Source organism: Hyla sarda, chromosome 5 (assembly GCF_029499605.1).
Source record: "Hyla sarda isolate aHylSar1 chromosome 5, aHylSar1.hap1, whole genome shotgun sequence".
NCBI classification, from domain to species: Eukaryota; Metazoa; Chordata; class Amphibia; order Anura; family Hylidae; genus Hyla; species Hyla sarda.
In genome coordinates, this window is record NC_079193.1 from 167093155 (window position 1) to 167114888 (window position 21734).

Here is a 21734-nt window from a genome sequence, read left to right on the forward strand (position 1 = left end):
TATATTTCTGTAGGTACTTGCCCCAGATTGTCCAGAAACAAATTTGAGGTTTAAGATTAATTCTGTGTTCTGTGATAAAGATACCACATACCTGACCTGAAACAAATCCTCTGAATAAATGTTAACGTTATACTTTTTTTTTTTTCTTTGTGGAAGAGTTTTTACAATTCTATAATAATCTTAATTTATACATAAAGGCCACCATCACTTTTGTTCTTAGGTAGTATGTGTAAGCATATGTTTGTATATAAATAAATAAAGATTTTTCAATCTACCGTACTTTGTGATCCATTAGTTTTTAGGACTATAAACCTACAAGACACCATTTTATTTGTCCTTAAAACTCAGCTTATGTATCAAACACAGACAAATGCAACCAGAACTGTGGCCAAGATGACAACTTTTAACCTAATTTGTGTCTGGGGATATGTTTACCTTATTTGTCAGGAGCTTTCCAAGTACATGGTAATATAGGAAATGCTACCGCAGTATAAAGTCTAATTTAAACTGAAAGGCCATATTTTCATAGTCTAGTAAATTACAGGAATGGCAATTCCCTAATAAAAAAACATATTTTTTATATATTTTCATTCTTCTGTTTTCTAGGTCACAGATACAACACTTGCAGTGAAACAAAAAGGCTTTGAAAAACTTCCATTCCCTACATATTTTGCTGATGGAGATGAAGAGCTGCCAGAAGATCTTTACGATGAGGACGTATACCAGTTCAATGAGCCCTCTGTCAACTTCTCTTAGCATTTCTGACACCTTGATTCACTTAGGTGTTATCAGATCACTGTGCTTCTGTAATTCGTGAAGGACAAAGGTTTCCAAAGGGTTTCCCTTTTTACTGCTGCCACATCTGCTTTTGAAAGACAGGGAGACTGTTTCTGGTTTTATCTTGCGTAACAATTCAGATGGGTTCTGGAATTACAGTCTGTGCACAGTGGAATTTTTTGGATCTTGTGGATACCTTATGATTTAGAAGTTGCTTCATTTACTTCTCTAACAGAATATATATGGTAAAATAAAGATTATTTGATACTAGTTGCAACCATGTTGCTGTGTTTACAGTTATTCGGTTTACATATCAAAAAATGTTTCACTCATTGGAAGCCCACACATAGGACTGGAAAAATGTATTATGGTTAACGTAATACTAAAACATATTTGCCTGCTAAAATAGATAAACACAGGACCCCTTTGTGACATCCATTTACCCTTAAAGCGTACCCGTAAGATCAAACTAAAATATTTTTGGGGAATATATCACTCAGTACCTAATCCTGACCATGTACATCACATTTGTATGTGTCTAGCACCTTTATTTTTTTTATTACACTTTTAGTTTAGCTCACTAGTCTGAATTCCTCTCAAAGGGAGGGGGCGTGGCCTCACTGTGCAGGTCTCTGCCCCCTCCCTCAGTATGCTGTCTGCTCACATCTCCCCTAGCATTAGTAAAACTACAACTCCCAGCTTGTCCTCACTGACAGTAGCGGGACACAAGTTGACAGTGGGAGGATTTTTCCTCCAGCTTTGAGCCCTGCACTCACAGCTGTCAATCAAGGAAGTGTGTCCATGATGTAGGTGATGATGCATGGACACAGCAGGACTAGTATGTGTCCAAGCATGCATGGGGGCAGTTGTTTGACTGGCTTTTTCAGTATTAAATACTGAAAAATTTCTAATGAAAGCAATTGCTAAACCTATTGGTTTTGCATGCTTTAGAACATATCAAAAGTTTTTTTTGTTTTTTTTGTTTGTGCCCAGGTTTGTGCCCATTTAACAGTATGGACAAACCTGTTCTCATTGGGAAGCCTTTTAAATCCATCCACCCACCCTTTGAAAGTTTATTTTGACAATTGTTACAATAATATTTTTTTCTATTAAATATATAACATTTTCTATTACAATATAAATAGTAACATATATACACTGCTCAAAAAAATAAAGGAAACACTTAAACAACACAATGTAACTCCATGTCAATCACACTTCTGTGAAATTACACTGTTCTCTCAGGAAGCAACAATGATTGACAATCAATTTCACATGCTGTTGTGCAAATGGAACAGACAACAGGTGGAAATTATAGGCAATTAGCAAGACACCCCCCAATAAAGGAGTGGTTCTGCAGGTGGTGACCACAGATCACTTCTCAGTTCCTATGCTTCCTGGCTGATGTTTTGTTCACTTTTGAATGCTGGCGGTGCTTTCACTCTAGTGGTAGCATGAGACGGAGTCTACAACCCACACAAGTGACTCAGGTAGTGCAGTTCATCCAGGATGGCACATCAGTGCGAGCTGTGACAAGAAGGTTTGCTGTGTCTGTCAGCGTAGTGTCCAGAGCATGGAGGCACTACCAAGAGACAGGCCAGTACATCAAGAGACGTGGAGGAGGGCAAAAACCCAGCAGCAAAAATCCGCCTTTGTGCAAGGAGGAGCACTGCCAGAGCCCTGCAAAATGACCTCCAGCAGGCCACAAATGTGCACGTGTCCACTCAAATGGTCAGAAACAGACTCCATGAGGGCCCGACGTCCACAGGTAGGGGTTGTGCTTACAGCCCAACACCATGCGTGTGACATTTGCCAGAGAACAAGATTAGCAAATTCGTCACTGGTGCCCTGTGCTCTTCACAGATGAAAGCAGGTTCAAACTGAGCACATGTGACAGAATCTAGAGATGCCGTGGAGAACGTTCTGCTGCCTGCAACATCCGCCAGCATGACCGGTTTGGAGATGGGCCAGTAATGATGTGGGGTGGCATTTCTTTGGGGGCCCGCACAGCCCACCATGTGCTTGCCAGAAGTAGCCTGACTGCCATTAGGTACCGAGACAAGATCCTCAGACCCCTTGTGAAACCATATGCTGGTGTGGTTGGCCCTGGGTTCCTCCTAATGCAACACAATGCAAGACCTCATGTTGTTGGAATGTGTCAGCAGTTCCTCCAAGAGGAAAGCATTGATGCTATGGACTGGCCCACCCATTCCCCAGGCCTGAATCCGATTGAGCACATCTGGGACATCATGTCTCGCTCCATCCACCAATGTCACGTTGCACCACAGGCTGTCCTGGAGTTGGCGGATGCTTTAGTCCAAGTCTGGGAGGATATCCCTCAGGAGACCATCCGCCACCTCATCAGGAGCATGCACAGGCATTGTAGGGAGATCATACGGGCACATGGAGGCCACACACACTACTGAGCCTCATTTTGCCTTGTTTTAAGGACATTACATCAAAGTTGGATCAGCCTGTAGTGTGGTTTTCCACTTTGATTTTGAGTGTGACTCCATGTCCAGACCTCCATGGGTTGATACATTTGATTTCCTCCATGGGTTGATAAATTTGATATATGTTGATAATTTTTGTGTGATTTTGTTGTCAGCACATTCAACTATGTAAAGACGAAAGTATTTCATACGATTAGTTTATTCATTCAGATCTAGGATGCGTTATCTTAGTGTTCCCTTAATTTTTTTGAGCAGTGTATGTATATGTATGTATGTGTGTGTGTGTGTATATATATGTATATAATGTACAGTTTCTGAGTTACTGTATCTTTGACTAAGGAATACTTTCTGTATCTGCAATGCATGAGTCACATAAGTGAGATTTGAAGCCAGATCCCATTGCCATCTGCCATTATTTTCTTTATGATATTGCAGTGGGATATAGAATTTTTACTGTATCAATTCCTGTGAGTATTTTATTACGCTGACCCAGATTGCAGCAAATGAGTTCATTTCTTTTCCCCTAGTCCTCACTTCCTGAGATTAATGATTCTATCTTTATTTTATCCATGGGAGGCCATATGTTTACTAACACAAAACCAAATGCTTTATAAGTCACGATCTTTCTCGGTAGGACTCCATTTTTATATAACATAGTATTTAGATAAAAAATGGTAGCAGTTCTAGTCTTTTAGATTTAAAGAGTGTCTTTAATGTTTTTATAACAGTTTGCTTTTGTGCACCATTTTTAAAAAATTATCTTAATTTTGAATTCGCTGCCTTAACCGGTTGCCGTCTAAAGACGAACCGCTCGTCCTTAGATGGCAACCATTGTATGGCGCGGACTCACAACTCGAGCCTGCATCATACCGGCCAGCCCCCAGCTTATTCCTGTAGCTGGGGGCTGGCGTTAATAGCCGGCATGCGGCGATTGCTGCAGCAGTCTATTAACCACAGTGATCTGTGTGCTCTGCGCTCGATTGATAAAGCCTAATTCTGCCAGGCTTTATCATTCTCAGTGCAGCAGCCAGCACAGGAGGAGAGGTAAGCCCTCTTGCTACCTCAGCAGTGGATCGCCCTTCCACGATTGTGCTGCAGCGGGGGGGGGGGGGGGGGGGGGGGTTGGTTAAAATGTCCCTTTAGATCAGGGGTCTCAAACTCAAATTATCCGGGGGCCACTGAAGTTAGCAGCTGGGTGAGGCTGGGCCGCATGCGTCCCTTACATATAATGCCCCCATCATGCGCCCCTCACATATAATGACCCCATCATGCGCCCCTCATATACAATGACCCCATCATGCGCCCCTCATATACAATGACCCCATCAGGCGCCCCTCACATACAATGACCCCATCATTCGCCCCTCACATATAATGCCCCCATCATGCGCCCCTCATCATCCACCAGAAACCCCCCCCATTCCCCCTACCCCCGTGTGGTAATAGCATGCGCTGACAGATGATGGGGGTGCTACTTCTGGGGGTTCCCCACATTAGGTAGGCAGCAGGTTCCCCACATTAGATAGGCAGCAGGTTCCCCACATTAGATAGGCAGCAGGTTCCCCACATTAGGTAGGTAATAGCAGTTTCCCCACATTAGGTAACAGCTGGTTCCCCACATTAGGTAGTAGCAGGTTCCCCACATTAGATAGGTAGTAGCAGGTTCCCCACATTAGGTAGGTAGTAGCAGGTTCCCCACATTAGGTAGGTAGTAGCAGGTTCCCCACAATAGGTGGTAGCAGGTTCCCCACATTAGGTAGAAGCAGGTCCCCCCCCCCCCCCCGACTCACACACACACACACACAGACTGCAGCGGCCTGATGAGTGACGTCACTGACATCCTCCGGTGCGGGTCTGCGGAGTGACGTCACATGCGCGACGTCCCTCATCAGACTTGGGCCGGCCGGCCAACCTTATTAAAAGTTTAAATCACTCCCCTTTTTCAAGATTCCATTAAAAAAAATATGTAACCATAATAAAAATAAACATGTGGTATCGCTGCATGCGTAAATGTCTGAACTGTAAAAATATATCATTAATTACACCACACTGTAAATGGCGTACGCGCAAAAAAATTCTAAAGTAGCGTATTTTTGGTAACTTTTCATACCATGAAAAAATGAATAAAAAGCGATCAAAAAGTCTGATCAATACAAAAATGGTGCTGCTAAAAACTTCAGATCACGGCGCAAAAAATAAGCCTTCATACTGCCCCAACATGGAAAAATAAAAAAGTTATAGGGGTCAGAAGATGACGATTTTAGCATATTAATTTTTGTGCATGTAGTTAGGATTTTTTCCAGAAGTACGACAAAATCAAACCTATATAAGTAGGGTATCATTTTAATCGTATGGACCTACAGAATAAAGAGAAGGTGTAATTTTTACCAAAAAAATATACTGCCTAGAAACGGAAGGCCTCAAAAGTTACAAAAATTTAGTTTTTTCTTCAATTTTGTCGCACAAATGTTTTTTTTTCCGCTTTGTCGTAGATTTGTGGGTAAAATGACTGATGTCATTACAAAGTAGAATTGGTGGCTCAAAAAATAAGCCATCATATGGATTTTTAGGTGCAAAATTGAAAGGGTTATGATTTTTAAAAGGTAAGGAGGAAAAAACTAAAGTGGAAAAACGCTCAGGCCCTTAATGGGTAATGCCTATACTGAGGCACCGTTCTCCCTGCTTCTTGGTGCTCTCTGCAGCTCATAGCTGTCCAAAATCAGCCTCTAGTGCAAGACCTAGCGTGATGTGATATGATTCTGTGGCACTGGATCTTGCTGAGACTGAATTTGCACGGCTATGTGGGAGAACACTGCCCCTTCATATAGGCACTAAATTCTAAATATAGATCATTTAAAAAAAAAAAAAATGATTGTGCGTCATAGTCATTGGTCACAAAAATATGGCATGGGAATTTCACTTTAAAATGAAATTATATATAATTTTTTTTATTTTTTTTTAATTATACACACCTGCTCCACCCACATAGATTAGTCCCACACATCACATTCTTTATAGTAAAATTGTATGGATAAAGTACATTGGAGGACTTTATGAATCTGCATTTTGCTTGTAAGTATTGTATCATGATTATTATATTTATCATAGGCTAATCCCCAAAGGTAGCGACTAAAACAAATGCAGCTCTAGGCAAAGCACAATGTTGTAGTCAAATTTTAACATTTTTCAGCTGTACCTGACAAGACTCATGAAAACAGTATGAGCTGAGATGCTAAGCTTTGTCTTCTAAAGAACGTTTGCTTTTCTTTACCAATTTCCCGGATGTGTCGCCATAGAGGTACACCAAAAGAAGTGCTCAATGCTCTATAAAGTTAGACCTAAAAATAGATTATTTCCATCAGGGAAAGCTGCCATTCAGAAGCAGCAAAGGTTACCACTGTTTTTCTATTGTTGTACTACTTTAAAAAAAAATGCATACTTTGTTTTAACAAAATTCATATGCATAAAATTGTCCCTTTCTGACCTCCATAAAAATTTTAATTTTTTTGTATTCATTATTTAGTTTTCATCTGTACCATTTTTGCTTTGATGTGACTTTTTGATCACTTTTTATAATTTTTTTTCCTGATATATGGTGGCTAAAAATCTATTTTTTGGAGTTTGTAAAAACATATAATTGTCTTTTACCGCACAGGATCATAAACATAAAATTTTTATAGTTTGGACATTTACGCATGCGATGATGCCAAATGTTATTTTGTGACAGGAGAATGAACGGAAGAAATAGTGCATGCACTATTTCTCCCATTACTATCTTCCGTCACAAAATAACATCCGTTATTAATAACGGGTTAAAACGCATAATGTAAAAATCCCATAGACTATATAATGGGATTTTCTAACGCCCGTATGGTATTTTATAACTGCCTTTTAATGGCCGATTTTCTGTGTTTTCATAACGGAACATTATAACGGGTCTTTAAAAAAGATGAGTTTATAGGGTGAAAGCAGCCTTAGATGTAATGATGTAATTTAAAAATGAAAATCAGAGAAAATGAATATTAAATCGTAATAGATTTCTTTACTAAAATCTATTACCACTGCAGTCTTTTACTTAACTAAAGGATTTTACACCTTCTTGTACATATTTTTTACCCTTTGTGTATTTATACTTAGAACAGGACATCAAAATTAGTATCTTGACGAATGTATAAAACATGTGCTTTATATCTATACTAGCTGAGTACCCGGCGTTGCCAGGTTTTTCCTTCCTAATCCTTGTTGGGGAGGAAAATAAATAAAGGAGGAAGCTTTTGACTTCATATCCCGTTCTCATATATTGTTGTCATAACCCGACCTCCTATCCCGTCCTCATATCCAACCTCCTATCCCATACTCCTATCCCATCCTCCTATCCTGTCCTCCTATCTCGACCTCCTATCCTGTACTCCTATCCCGTCCTCATATCCTGTCCTCATATCCTGTCCTCCTATCCTGTCCTATCCCGTCTTCCTATCTCGACCTCCTATCCTGTCCTCCTATCTCGTCCTCCTATCTCGTCCTCCTATCCTTTCCTCCTATCCCGACCTCCTATCCCGTCCTCATATCCCGACCTCCGATCTCGACCTCCTATCCTGACCTCCTATCCTGACCTCCTATCCCGACCTCCGATCTCGACCTCCTATCCTGACCTCCTATCCCGACCTCATATCCCTTCCTGATTACCCGTCCTCCTATTTCGACCTCCTATCCCGACCTCCTCTCTCAACCTCCTATCCCAACCTCCTATCCCGTCCTCCTATAAGTAACATGTGACCAAGTATTATCGAAATATCTCCAGCCGTTTGGAAGTTATGCAGTAACATATATTTCCCATAGACTTGTATGGGACTATAAACATAAACCCCGCCCCTGGCAAATTTGGGTGAGTAAGGGTTAAATCACCTATTCTGTGTTTGTTGTTGACATATAAGTAACATGTGTGCCAAGTTTCATGTTAATATCTTTAGCCGTTTGGACATGATGCTGGAACATACACACACACATACATACATACACACATACATTGAGTTTTATATCTATACTAGCTGAGTGCCTGGTTTTTCCTTCCTAATCCTTGTTGGGGAGGAAAATAAACAAAGGAGGAAGCTTTTGACTTCATATCCCGTCCTCATATATTGTTGTCATATCCCAACCCCATATCCCGTCCTCCTATCCCAACCTGCTATCCCGTCCTCCTATATCGACTGCCAATCTCGACCTCCTATCTTAACCTCCTATCTCGACCTCCGATCCCGTCCTCCTATCCTGACCTCCCATCCCGTCGTCCTATCCCGACGACCTTTCCTGACCTCCCATCCCGTCCTCCTATCTCGACCATCTATCCCGACCTCCCATCCCGACCTCCTTACCCGACCTCCTATCCCGTCCTCCTATCTCTACCTCCTATGCCGTCTTATCTCGACCTCCTATCTCGACCTCCTATCCCATCCTCCTATCTCGACCTATCCCGTCCTCCTATCTCGACCTCCTATCCCATCCTCATATCTCGACCTCCTATCCCAACCTCCTATCTCGACCTCCTATCCAGACCTGTAATATGTGTACCAGGTATTGAAATAGCTCCAGCCCTACTGAAGTTATGTGGGAACATACATTTCCCATTGATTTGCATGGGACTTTAAACAAAAACCCTGACCTTCTCAAATGGGGGTAGTTAAGGATTAATATCCTATATTTTAAGTGGACATATAAGTAACATGTGACCAAGTATTATCGAAATATCTTCAGCCATTTAGAAGTTATGCAGTAACATATATTTCCCATAGACTTGTATGGGACTTTAAACATAAACCCTGCCCCTGGCAAATGGGGGTGAGTAAGGGTTAAATTACCTATCCTATGTTTGTTGTTGACATATAAGTAACATGTGTGCCAAGTTTCAAGTTAATATCTTTAGCCGTTTGGACGTGATGCTGGAACATGCACACATACATACACACACACACACACACACATTGAGTTTTATATATATAAACTAGCTGAGTCCTTCCTAATCCTTGTTGGGGAGGATAATAAACAAAGGAGGAAGCTTTTGACTTCATATCCCATCCTCATATATTGTTGCCATATCCCGACCTCCTATCCCGTCCTCCTATCCCGACCTCCCATCCCGTCCTCATATCTCGACCTCCTATCCCGACCTCATATCTTGACCTCCTATCCCGACCTCCCATTCCATCCTTCTATCTCGACCTTCTATTCCATCCTCCTATCCCGTCTTCCTTTCCCGTCCTCCTATCTCGACCTCCTATCTCGACCTCCTATCCCGACCTCATATCCCGTCCTCATATCCCATCCTCCTATCTCGACCTCCTATCCTGACCCGTAATATGTGTAACAGGTATTGAAATATGTCCAGCCGTACGGAAGTTATGTGGGAACATACATTTCCCATTGATTTGCATGGGACTTTAAACAAAAACACCGACCCTCACAAAAGGGGGTAGTTAAGGGTTAAATGAACTATTCTAAATTTTAAGTGGACATATAAGTAACATGTGACCTCTGGTAAGCACATGGAGGGCTGACCCACCGCCAAACCGGTCATGCTGGAGGATGTTGCATGCAGCAGAATGTTCTGTCACGTGCTCAGTATGAACCTGCTTTCATCTGTGAAGGGCACAGGGCGCCAGTGGCAAATATGACAATCTTGGTGTTATCTGGCAAATGCCAAACGTCCTGCACAGTGTTTGGCTGTAAGCATAACCCCCACCTCTGGACGTTGGTCCCTCATACCACCCTCATGGAGTCTGTTTCTGACCATTTGGATACATGCACATTTGTGGCCTGCTGGAGGTCATTTTGTAGGGCTCTGGCAGTAGTGCTCCTGCTCCTCCTTGCAGAGGTAGCGGTCATGCTGCTGGGTTGTTGCCCTCCTACGGCCTCCTCCACATCTGATGTACTGGCCTGTCTCCTGGTATCGCCACCATGCTCGGATTCTGAATTGAACTCTGAATTTTGTATGCTGTTAAAAATAAATATTGGGTGAAAATCACAGAAGAATTGCAAGACCAGAGTCACACACAGATACAGACACTATATTTTGAATTACGCTAACTTTACATCCCCTGTAGCATAGTCAAATAAAAAAAATTCCTGGAATACCCCTTTAAACTTATTAAAGCATGGAAAACTGAGTTAGATGACCCTTCTCCGCCACAGAAACTGCATCCTTACTAATGGCTCCTAAACTTTCCTCTGGATGTCTAAAAGTAAGGAAAAATGGTTACAAAGCCCTTTCAAGTGGGAACATATCTGCACATGGAGGAACTAGCAGCATGGCAATATCACCTAAGGAGCTCCTGTCACCAAATAAAACTTTTAATATAGTTCCTCGTGTAATTAGCAGACACTTTCCCATTCACTTTTTTTTTTATTATCATCATAAATATGTTTAAAATGTAATAGAAAAAAACGGCCACTTGGTGGCTCTGTTCGGTTCCCTGCTGCAATTAATACAGTGAGTTTGGTCTCCCAGCCTGGCAGGAGACCAAACTCAGAAAGTGCTTCTCTGCACTGAGCTTGATTGACAGCTGCACAGAGCCTCAGTGAAAGCTGCAAAGAGCTTGATGTCTTCTATTCATCACAGCACTGCAATGATGTGAGGGCGGAAGTGGTCCCCCCAGCCAGTGGCGGATCCAGGGTGGGGTGCAACGGGGCAATTGCACTATGATACTATGAGTGGGAGCTGTCAGCCCCGGCTGCACTGTCCCCTCACCTGCAGCATGTGAACCGCCGGGGACACCATTCTCTGCAGGCCGCGAGGGCTGCCTGTCAGTGTTGAGAATGCTCCGGTCTCAGCATCATTCAGTCTGCAGCCATTACACTGTGCAGGGGCTGGGAAGAGATAAGCTCCTCCCCCTCTCACTCCTCTGTATTTCCTGCAGGCCGGGCTGAGTTTCCTGCACCTCCACCACAGGCCCGGACACCCACCCAATGCCTCCAGACCCCCCTGCCCACCCTGATGCTGCCCTTCATGGTAAGTAACTTTCGGGTGAGGAGGAGTGGGGGGGGGGGGAGGTCAGGAGACAGTGAGATGTAAAGGGGAACTCTTATCAGTGTTTCCCAGCAGAGGCCTCTAACTGTAGTAAAACTACAACTCCCAGCATGTATTTGGCTTTGTGGGCATACTGGGAGTTGTAGTTTTACAACAGCTTGAGGCACCCTGGTTGGGGAACACTGATCTATCTGTCTATCTATCTCCTATTTATCTCTCCTATCTATCTCTCATATCTATCTACATATCTATCTATCTCATATCTATCTATATCATATCTATCTCCTATCTATCTATCTATCTATCTATCTATCTATCTATATCATATCTATCTATCTATCTATATCTCTCATATCTATCTATCTCTCTCATATCTATCTCCTATCTATCTATCTCATATCTATCTATCTATCTCCTATCTCTCATATCCATCTATCTCATATCTATCTATCTATATCTATCTTTATCTCCTATCTATCTCTCATATCTATCTATCTATCTCATATCTATCATCTATCTCTCTCTCATATCTATCTATCTATCTCATATCTATCTATCTATATATCTATCTCCTATCTATCTTCTATCTATCTCTCCTATCTATCTATCTATCTATCTATCTCATATCTATCTATCTATCTCTCTCATATCTATCTCCTATCTATCTATCTCATATCTATCTATCTCCTATCTATCTATCTCATATCTATCTATCTCCTATCTATCTATCTTCTATCTATCTATCTATTTATCTATCTCATATCTATCTATCTATCTCCTATCTCTCATATCCATCTATCGCATATCTAGCTATCATCTATCTATCTCATATCTATCATCTATCTCTCTTATATCTATCTATCTATCTATCTATCTCATATCTATCTATCTATTTCATATCTATCTATCTCATATCTATCTATCTATCTATCTCATATCTATCTATCTATCTATCTATCTCCTATCTCTCATATCCATCTATCGCATATCTATCTATCATCTATCTATCTCATATCTATCATCTATCTCTCTCATATCTATCTATCTATCTATCTATTTCATATCTATCTATCTCATATCTATCTATCTATCTATCTCATATCTATCTATCTCATATCTATCTATCTCATATCTATCTATCTATCTCATATCTATCTATCTATCTATCATCTATCTATCTCATATCTATCTCTCATATCTATCTATCTCATATCTATCTATCTATCTATCTATCTCATATCTATCTTTCTATCTATCTCATATCTATCTTATATCTATCTATCTCATATCTATCTATCTATCTCATATCTATCTTTCTATCTATCTCATATCTATCTATCTATCTATCCATCTCTCATATCTATCTATCTCATATCTATCTTTCTATCTATCCCACTGCTGCCAGCATCTATTTTTCATTTATTTACAGCCTATTTAGATGCCGAGACAGAGGATAAGTTATAGATTGTGAGGCATCCGAGCGCTAGGACCCCCTACAATCTCCCGAACAGGGCCCCTGAGTCTGCTGTAAGGGGGTGTGCTGAACCCTGCACCGAGTGCCGGCTGACATGCCCTCTCCATGTATCCCATGTTGTTGGCCACGGCTTCCTGCGGGGGACATTGGAATGGCCACTACCGGCAGACTGACAGGGCCCCGTTATGTGCCCCTCACTTATAATGCCACCCTGTCTTGTGCCCCTCACTTATAATGCCACCCTGTCTTGTACCGCTAACAAATAATGTGCTCTGATTTATAATGCCCCCTTTTATGTGCCCCTTACTTAAAATGCCCCCTGAAGATGCAGGACAGGGGGCATTATATGTGAGGGGAACATAACGGGGCATTATAATTCGAAGCACATTATATGTTAGCGGCCCAAGACAGGGGGGCATTATAAGTGAGAGGCACATGACAGGGGGCTCCTCACGTATAATGCCCCCCTGTCATGTGCCCCTCACATTTAATGCCCCCCTGTCATGTGCCCCTCACATGTAATGCCCCTTGTCATGTGCCCCTCACTTATGCCCCCTGTTATGTGCCCCTTACTTAAAATGCCCCCTGAGGGTGCAGGACAGGGGGCATTATATGTGAGGGGAACATTGCAGGGGCATTAAATGTGAGGGGCACATGACAGGGGGGCATTAAATGTGAGGGGCACATGACAGGGGGGCATTATAAGTGAGGGGCACATAACAGGGCTTTCAATGTGAGGGGCACATGACCTCACTTATAATGCCCCCCTGTCTTGGGCCCCTCACTTATAATGCCCCCCTGTCTTGAACCGCTAACATATAATGTACTTCGACTTCTAATGCCCTGTTATGTGCCCCTTACTTATAATGCACCCTGTTATGTGCCCCTTACTTATAATGCTCTGTTATGTGCCCCTTACTTAAAATGCCCCCTGAGGGAGCAGGACGGGGGCATTATATGTGAGGGGAACATTGCAGGGGCATTATAAGTGAGGGGCACAGCACAGGGGGGAATTATATGGTAGGGGCACAGGACAGAGGGCATTATTATTATGAGGGGGAACAGGACAGGTCATAATTATATGTGCAGGCACAGGATGGGGCATTATTACTATATATGAGGGACACAGAGTATAAGGAATTTCTGGGGTAGTACGGTTTTCATTAGCCACAATACATCACAGTATTGTATTCAGAGGGATATTTAGAGCGTACAGTGTGTGGTAGTATTATATTCTGAGGTTACAGTGTGTGTCAGTATTATATTCAGGGGTACAGTGTGTGGCAGTATTATATTCAGAGGTAAAGTGTGTGGTAGTATTATATTCAGGGGTACAGTGTGTGTCAGTATTATATTCAGTGGGTACAATGTGTGGCAGTATTATATTCAGTGGGTACAGTGTGTGGCAGTATTATATTCATTGGGTACAGTGTGTGGGCAGTAATATATTCAGTGGGTACAATGTGTGGCAGTATTATTCAGTGGGTACAATGTGTGGCAGTATTATATTCATTGGGTACAGTGTGTGGGCAGTATTATATTCAGTGGGTACAATGTGTGGCAGTATTATTCAGTGGGTACAATGTGTGGCAGTATTATTCAGTGGGTACAATGTGTGGCAGTATTATATTCATTGGGTACAGTGTGTGGGCAGTATTATATTCATTGGGTACAGTGTGTGGGCAGTATTATATTCAGTGGGTACAGTGTGTGGCAGTATTATATTCAGTAGGTACAATGTGTAGCAGTATTATATTCATTGGGTACAGTGTGTGGGCAGTATTATATTCAGTGGGTACAATGTGTGGCAGTATTATATTCATTGGGTACAGTGTGTGGGCAGTATTATATTCAGTGGGTACAATGTGTGGCAGTATTATTCAGTGGGTACAATGTGTGGCAGTATTATTCAGTGGGTACAATGTGTGGCAGTATTATATTCATTGGGTACAGTGTGTGGGCAGTATTATATTCAGTGGGTACAGTGTGTGGCAGTATTATATTCAGAGGGTACAATGTGTGGCAGTATTATATTCATTGGGTACAGTGTGTGGGCAGTATTATATTCATTGGGTACAATGTGTGGCAGTATTATATTCATTGGGTACAGTGTGTGGGCAGTATTATATTCAGTGGGTACAGTGTGTGGCAGTATTATATTCAGAGGGTACAGTGTGTGCCAGTATTATATTCAGAGGGTACAATGTGTAGCAGTATTATATTCAGTGGGTACAATGTGTGGCAGTATTCTATTCAGTGGGTACAGTGTGTGGCAGTATTCTATTCAGTGGGTACAATGTGTGGCAGTATTATATTCAGTGGGTACAGTGTGTGGCAGTATTATATTCAGTGGGTACAATGTGTGGCAGTATTATTCAGTGGGTACATTGTGTGGCAGTATTATTCAGTGGGTTCAGTGTGTGGCAGTATTATATTCAGTGGGTACAATGTGTGGCAGTATTATTCAGTGGGTACAATGTGTGGCAGTATTATATTCATTGGGTACAGTGTGTGGCAGTATTATATTCAAAGGGTAAAGTGAGTTGTAGTATATTCGGAGGGTACAGTGTGTCAATTATATTCAAAGGATAGGATTTTTGGCAGTTTTATAATAATAATTATTTTCATATAGAGTTTCAGAATCCACTGACACAGTGAAGAGCCGTCTGGGCATCAAGTTCTTCAGCGAGAATATTTAGCTGGACCCGGTGGTATGTACCATCTGAATTAGATAAGGAAAGACTATAGAGAAGACGTCACCTATAGTCACTGATATCATTGTGTATTGTCCCATCAGAGCTGGAGTCACTTGTAAGTTTTGCAGTAATGATGGGTGAAACAACAACTCCCAGCATCTCCTCACCACTACTTAGGTCACACTGGGAGCTGTAGTTCTAAATTGTAAAAGCTTCTTTAGCGCTTTCCCATTCTGTGGCAATTGGTGTATATGATTATTATACTGGATACATTTAATAATATTGTAAGTTCTTTAACCTCCTGAGTGGTATTCCCGAGCGTGACTCGGGGTTAATTTTCCCTGCCAGGATCGGTAACCCCGTGTCGAATTGCAGGGTTCCCGGCCGGGCTGCACGATATATCGCAAAAGCAATGCGATATAGCGATGCGGCCCCCGGGAAAACTTGCGATTATCTGCTCCGGTCGGCTCCCGTTGCGGGGGCCGGCCAGAGCAGGTAAAGAAAAATACTAAAAGTCAGTGTTTCCCTACCAGGGGGCCTCCAGCTGTTGCAAAACTACAACTCTCAGCATGCCCGAACAGCCAAAGGCTGTCCGGGCATGCTGGGAGTAGTAGTCTCACAACAGCGGGAGGTACCCTGTCAGAAAAACACTGAGCTAAATGTAAAAGGAAAAAGTAGTAAAATAAAAAAACCTTTTGCTCACCTAGTCCCGGTCCCTGAAGATGTCGTTCCCCTCCGTGCGCTCTGGTCTATTCATCTTACAGGACCTTTCACTTTTCAGCCAATCACAGGCCGCAGTGGTGTAAAGCCTGTGATTGGCTGAAGGGGAAAGGGCTTGTTCTGCAGCAAATACACTAGGTTTGAAATCTGCCCGGCAAACCTAGTGTATTCTGCTGCAGAACAGGGTGAGAAGGGGGGGATGTGACAGAGAGGGGGAATGTGACAAGGGAGGGGGAATGTGATGGGGGAGATGTGAAATGGGCGGGGGCGAGATGTGAGATTCAGTGCAAAAAATTGTACCGCTTTTGGTACAAATTTCCAGAAAGAATCATACCGCCAGGGAGGTTAAGAAACACCTTATTTTCTGTCCACCAAAACGAAATTCTCTAATAGTGCCCCTCCCGAGACTAGACTCTGGATCCGCCCCTGCCCCCAGCAGGCTTCAGTAACATCATGCCTGTTGGGAAACGCCCACTTTCTCCTGCTGGGAGACAGTGCTATGTGAGCAAGAATAAAGGTAAGGTACAGAGCTTTTTAAAGCTCTGAATTTTTTTTTTAAGGGTGGGATGAGTGTTAGAAGTAGTTAGGGAACATAGCCTTAGTTAGTTTAGAAAAGTTTGGTGAGAGGTAAATCCCAAATTTAAGAATACCTGGCTCATCTATTGTTTTTCATATGGTCTATAGCTCCAGTAATCTGCATACATTGGTTACACATTAGCTAAATTCATATTGTTCCTTTTTTATGAGCCACTTTTTTTTATGATTTACATCTGCTCTGTTTTTCCATGTTTGAAATTTTTTTTAAATAAAATTGATACCATACCTGTCCTGTGTCACATCTGTACATTGATGACATAATCAAAGAACCACATGACTTGTAGTGAGGAAAATGCAACTGATTAAAGAAATGCCACAAACTCATCTACTGTTAAAGAGTTATTCTGTCTAAAAAACGTCTGCACTCTGCTCCTGGTTTTTCCCTTCCCTTTTCACAGACAACATGTCCCCACTTTTTTGTGGCCTGAGGGATTGACTGTGCAGGCAAGCCCCCTAAGCTGCCGTCAGGTAGCGCTTCTGCTAAGGCTGAGGCAGCTAACGCTGACAGCCTAACATAAGACACAGCTGCTAGATGGAGGTGCCAGAGCAGTGTAAACAGATAAACACACTTCTCTGAAAGAACTTACAGACAATAAGGTGGGTGGGGGAAGGAAGTGGATTGCATTATGCACCTGGGAGAAACAGCAGAAAGGGTCTTAAAGTAAATGTTGTTTTCAGTAAAACTACATGGGGAGCATGTAAATTATAAAGTACCTGTCTCCAAATAAACTGTTCTCAACTACCTCAGGCTATGCTCCCTGACTACTTCTAACACCCCTCCTGCCCATAAAAACAATTCCAGAGCTTTAAAAAGCTTTCTGTGCAGCTGTCAATCAAGCTCAGTGCAGAGAAACACTTCCTGAGTTCGGTCTCCTGCCAGGCCAGGAGGATACCAAACTCACTGTATTAATTGTGGCAGGGAGCAGAACAGGGCCACCTAGTGGCCATTTTTTTATATTACATTTTAAACATATTTATGTTGATAATGCTAAAAGCAAGTGAATGGGAAAGTGTCTGCTAATTACACAAGGAATTCTATATTAAATGTTTTCTTTGGTGACAGGTACTCTTTAAGCATTTACAGAAGTGAAAGTATGTTTTTGTTTTGTTATGTGGATTGCCAGATAATCCCCCAATGAAAATCTTCACCATTTCTTTAACTAATAGGGCATGCTACAGATCTGACATTTCACAGCATGTCTATAATGTTCCATCATAGGAAGACTTTAGTTTTTTTTTTAAATACAGTCCATACTGTGGTTGGCACTCTCCTGCTGGTTGTGTGGTGCTTGTTAGCAATACTGCCACCGAATCAGGTCAGATGAAGCTAGGAGGCTTCATCCAATGCTCATATTGGGGTTTTTGAGACATAGGTTCCAATGGGGGGTTCATACAAAGATTTTAATGGCTAGGGTAGATTCAAAGGGAAAGAGAAATATAAAGGAGGCTGTTTTACTTCTCCCTCTCACTAGTCATCTATGTAGCGACCATACCAGACTATCAATGACAAAAAAGGATTCGAGGAGAAGATTGTCCCCCTCTCCCACCAACACATGTAAATGTTGGCAAGAGAGGGGGAGAACTTCGCCCCCATCGAAGCGCCAGTAATTTGAAGGTAAAACTGCTGGTTAAACCATAAACTAAAAATTATGGTGAAGTAAAAAGTCCACAACTCTAAGAATATATTCCTGCAACATGGGTGAATAATTGGAATATGTGTTGATGAACGAAGATAATGCTTGTTTTGCTAATGGGTGAGGAATAACAGCATAAAGGGAGACAATGTTTGCTGTAATCCAAGCAAAACCTTAATTCCATTGTTTGGAATCCATCAAATGAAGCACATGTCCTGTATTTTTGGGCTATCAAAGGTTTTAGGGTCGCATCCACCCAAGAACAGATTCTTTCATTCAGGGATTAAATGGGTTTAAGGGGATGGGGAAGGACTCCTTGTGGACTTTTGGTAATGAATGGAAAATGAGTATCTCAGGATTTTCAATCATAATGTATTCTGCCTGTTTTTTTAGAGAGAATATTATTCCTCATCCCGTGGTCCACAAGGAGAGCTAATTCCCTTAGGAATGGAGCTGTTGGATCTCCTGGCAAGGGCCTGTATGTACTAATATCTTTTAACATATTCAAATTTAATTTTGCATACAGACCCTTGTCCAGAACTACAACAGCTCCCCCCTTATCCGCCTGGCGGATCACTGTGTCATCTATATCAGAGATTGCCCTTAACGCTTTCCTCTCTTGGAGGGTTAAATTGTATTTCATAGCAAGATGTAAAGAACAAAAGATGTCGGCAACTCACCGCTTATTCTCAGTCTTCTTTATTGTAGAAAAATGCTCACATTAACACAGACAATGGAGAGGGATACATACGGGGGGAGGGGGGGGTGGTATGTGGAAGGCGACAGCAGCCGTTGTTTCGCACGGGTTACGTGCTTCGTCTGGCCTTGAAGCCGTTGTTTCGCACGGGTTACGTGCTTCGTCTGGCCTTGAAGCCGTTGTTTTGCACGGGTTACGTGCTTCGTCTGGCCTTGAAGCCGTTGTTTCGCACGGGTTATGTGCTTCGTCTGACGAAGCACGTAACCTGTGCGAAACAATGGCTGCTGTCGCCTTCCACATACCCCCCCTCCCCCGTATGTATCCCTCTCCATTGTCTGTGTTAATGTGAGTATTTTTCTATAATAAAGAAGACTGAGAAGAAGCGGTGAGTTGCCTACATCTTTTGTTCTTTACATCTTGCTATCGATTGCTTTACTGGTTCAGAGCACCTCCGCATCTCAAGTTGCAACTACTTCCCATCTATATGCACATAGAGATCTCGTACTTACAGACTTAAGCAGTGCCGGTCCTATCACTCCTTTCAGTTTAAATTGTATTTCATCTTAGGTAAGTTGGTGGCCATATCTGTGAGCTCACGCTCCACCACATCCTGAAAATAATCCAGTGTGGGAGTGCGAGAGCTCACAGCATAGAACTCCGGATTGGGAGTCGTAAAAGCAAGAGCCTCTATATCATGGGAATTAAATTGGAGGTCCTGCAAATCTGATATAGAAGCCAGATCATAAAAATAAAAATTGCCCCCAGTGTGAGTAGAAAACCTGACATGATTAGCATTATCCTGTTCAATATCTGTATTAGAAGACATAAGTTATACATCATCGCTAGTATGCGGATCATTAGTATAAGATTCCAGTGAATTACAAATGTTAGCCCCTTGAGATGAAATTGTCCCTTAATTGGAAGCTTCACAAACCTTGAAGTGCTTTTTAACTGTGATGTTACGAACAAATTTGTTAACATCAAGTAATGTCGGATGAAGGTCAAAATGAGTGGACGGGGAAAATGTAAGTCCCTTCGCCATAACCGACAGCTGTGCATAGGAAAATATCTTTGCAGACAGATTGTAAATAGGAATTACCTTTTGTGTCTTCTGGATCTATGTGCGTCTGTGGCGATGTTTCCTCCTGGCCCTGTGGCGTTTTTTGGCCGTGCAGACTTAGATGGACCTGCTACGGGCAACAGAGCAACAGCGGAGTTAGGCAAGGGAGTGCTGGACTGTGACGGTAAGTCCTCCGTTTCAGACATAGACATGGCAGAGTCCATTTCCGTCTCGCTGAAGCTGACCTTGCTGTTTTACTTCTCCCTCTCACTAGATCCAGTTCAGACTTTGGCACAAAAACTGCAGTGAGTGACACCAGCCTAATAGTTGCAGCTTCACCCCGATGACTTAAATGGCCCCTGTCATGCAAAACTTTTCACATGTTCTTCCACAATTTCAGGCTGTAATTTTTGTAATTTTTGACGTGATTGTTATTTTGCCGATAAAAAAAACCCGCTTGACATTGTGGCCTCACGCAGCCTGTTGGATTTACCCTGATTGATGCCAGAAATCTTCAGTTTGTAAATGTAGATTTTAAAGTGTGGCATAGGAACAGTGAGAAAAAAAAATACATGCATCATGCTGCTTTACTTTAGACAGGCATAAACAAGCTGGACATTATGAATTTTCCGGAAAATGGCCTCCAGCGGCCTGACAGATTTACTGAAATGTAGGATCCAAATTGGTGTAAATTATAACTAAAATCTACAATAGTGCATACCTGGCCTTTTGAGTTTTTGGCACAAAGAAAAAGATGCAAAAATGTATTAATGCAAAATGCCAATTATTCAAAATGCCAGTCTTTAGTATCTCACCTTCACGACTTACTACCAGAAGCTATCTGAATCTTTTCTCCCATTTTCAGATATGAGTTGGTAGATTCGGATGACTTTGTCAGTGTCTGGACACCTTTATCATGTTTTTAGCCAAGTTTGCTATAGGAATGAAGGTAATCGACGCACTACAGTCATTGTATTGATCAGTCTTGTTACCAGGTTTCAGTGTAATGTCTAGTTTATAACAACTGTGAGCTCAATTCACGAGATAGCTGATGGGTTTACAAATATAGCCTGCTGGTTTTAGATATGTACAGAATAAATGTCATAGTATTATGCTTCCACATTTAGATTGGCAGGAGATCTGGCTGTGCCTATTTGGCTCTGTTCACATCATTTTAAAACCCATGTTTGTCATATACACCAGAAAAAACATATACCTTATATATAACTATAGAGGTCTGTGATGGAAGCCATGGTATACATATTTTAATGCCTACCATCATATAAAATAGCATAGCCAACTGTACCGTTCCATACTTTCTTTTTGCAGTATACTAAAGTATGCAGACTTGACAGAGGCACTAATGGAGCAGTATGTATCATGCTTAGCTTGTACAGTGGGAGCTCTTGCTAAGCAGACATCAGAAACATGATGTGAACCTAGCCTTCTGCTGTGTTCTACATGTTCTTGTCACTGATATGGATTTAATTACAATCTGGGTAATAAACCATGACATTCATAAAGAATATAGCTGCCCATCATCGTTCAGTTTTATATTTTGTACCCAATACACGGCCAGTTTTAGCAGTATGAAACCCATTGCAACC

The 21734-nt window shown here is 41.9% G+C and overlaps 1 protein-coding gene across 1 annotated transcript in view; it reads left to right on the forward strand.

Moving 5' to 3' along the window:
- The window catches only part of MRPL3 (mitochondrial ribosomal protein L3), a 78686-nt gene extending 77632 nt beyond the window's left edge, over window positions 1–1054 (forward strand). Inside the window, exon 10 of the mRNA XM_056520656.1 lies at window positions 607–1054. Within this exon, the coding sequence (XP_056376631.1) occupies window positions 607–756 (150 nt within the window). The 3' untranslated portion in view covers window positions 757–1054. The remainder of the gene's footprint in view (window positions 1–606) is intronic.
- Window positions 1055–21734: the final 20680 nt, after the last annotated feature.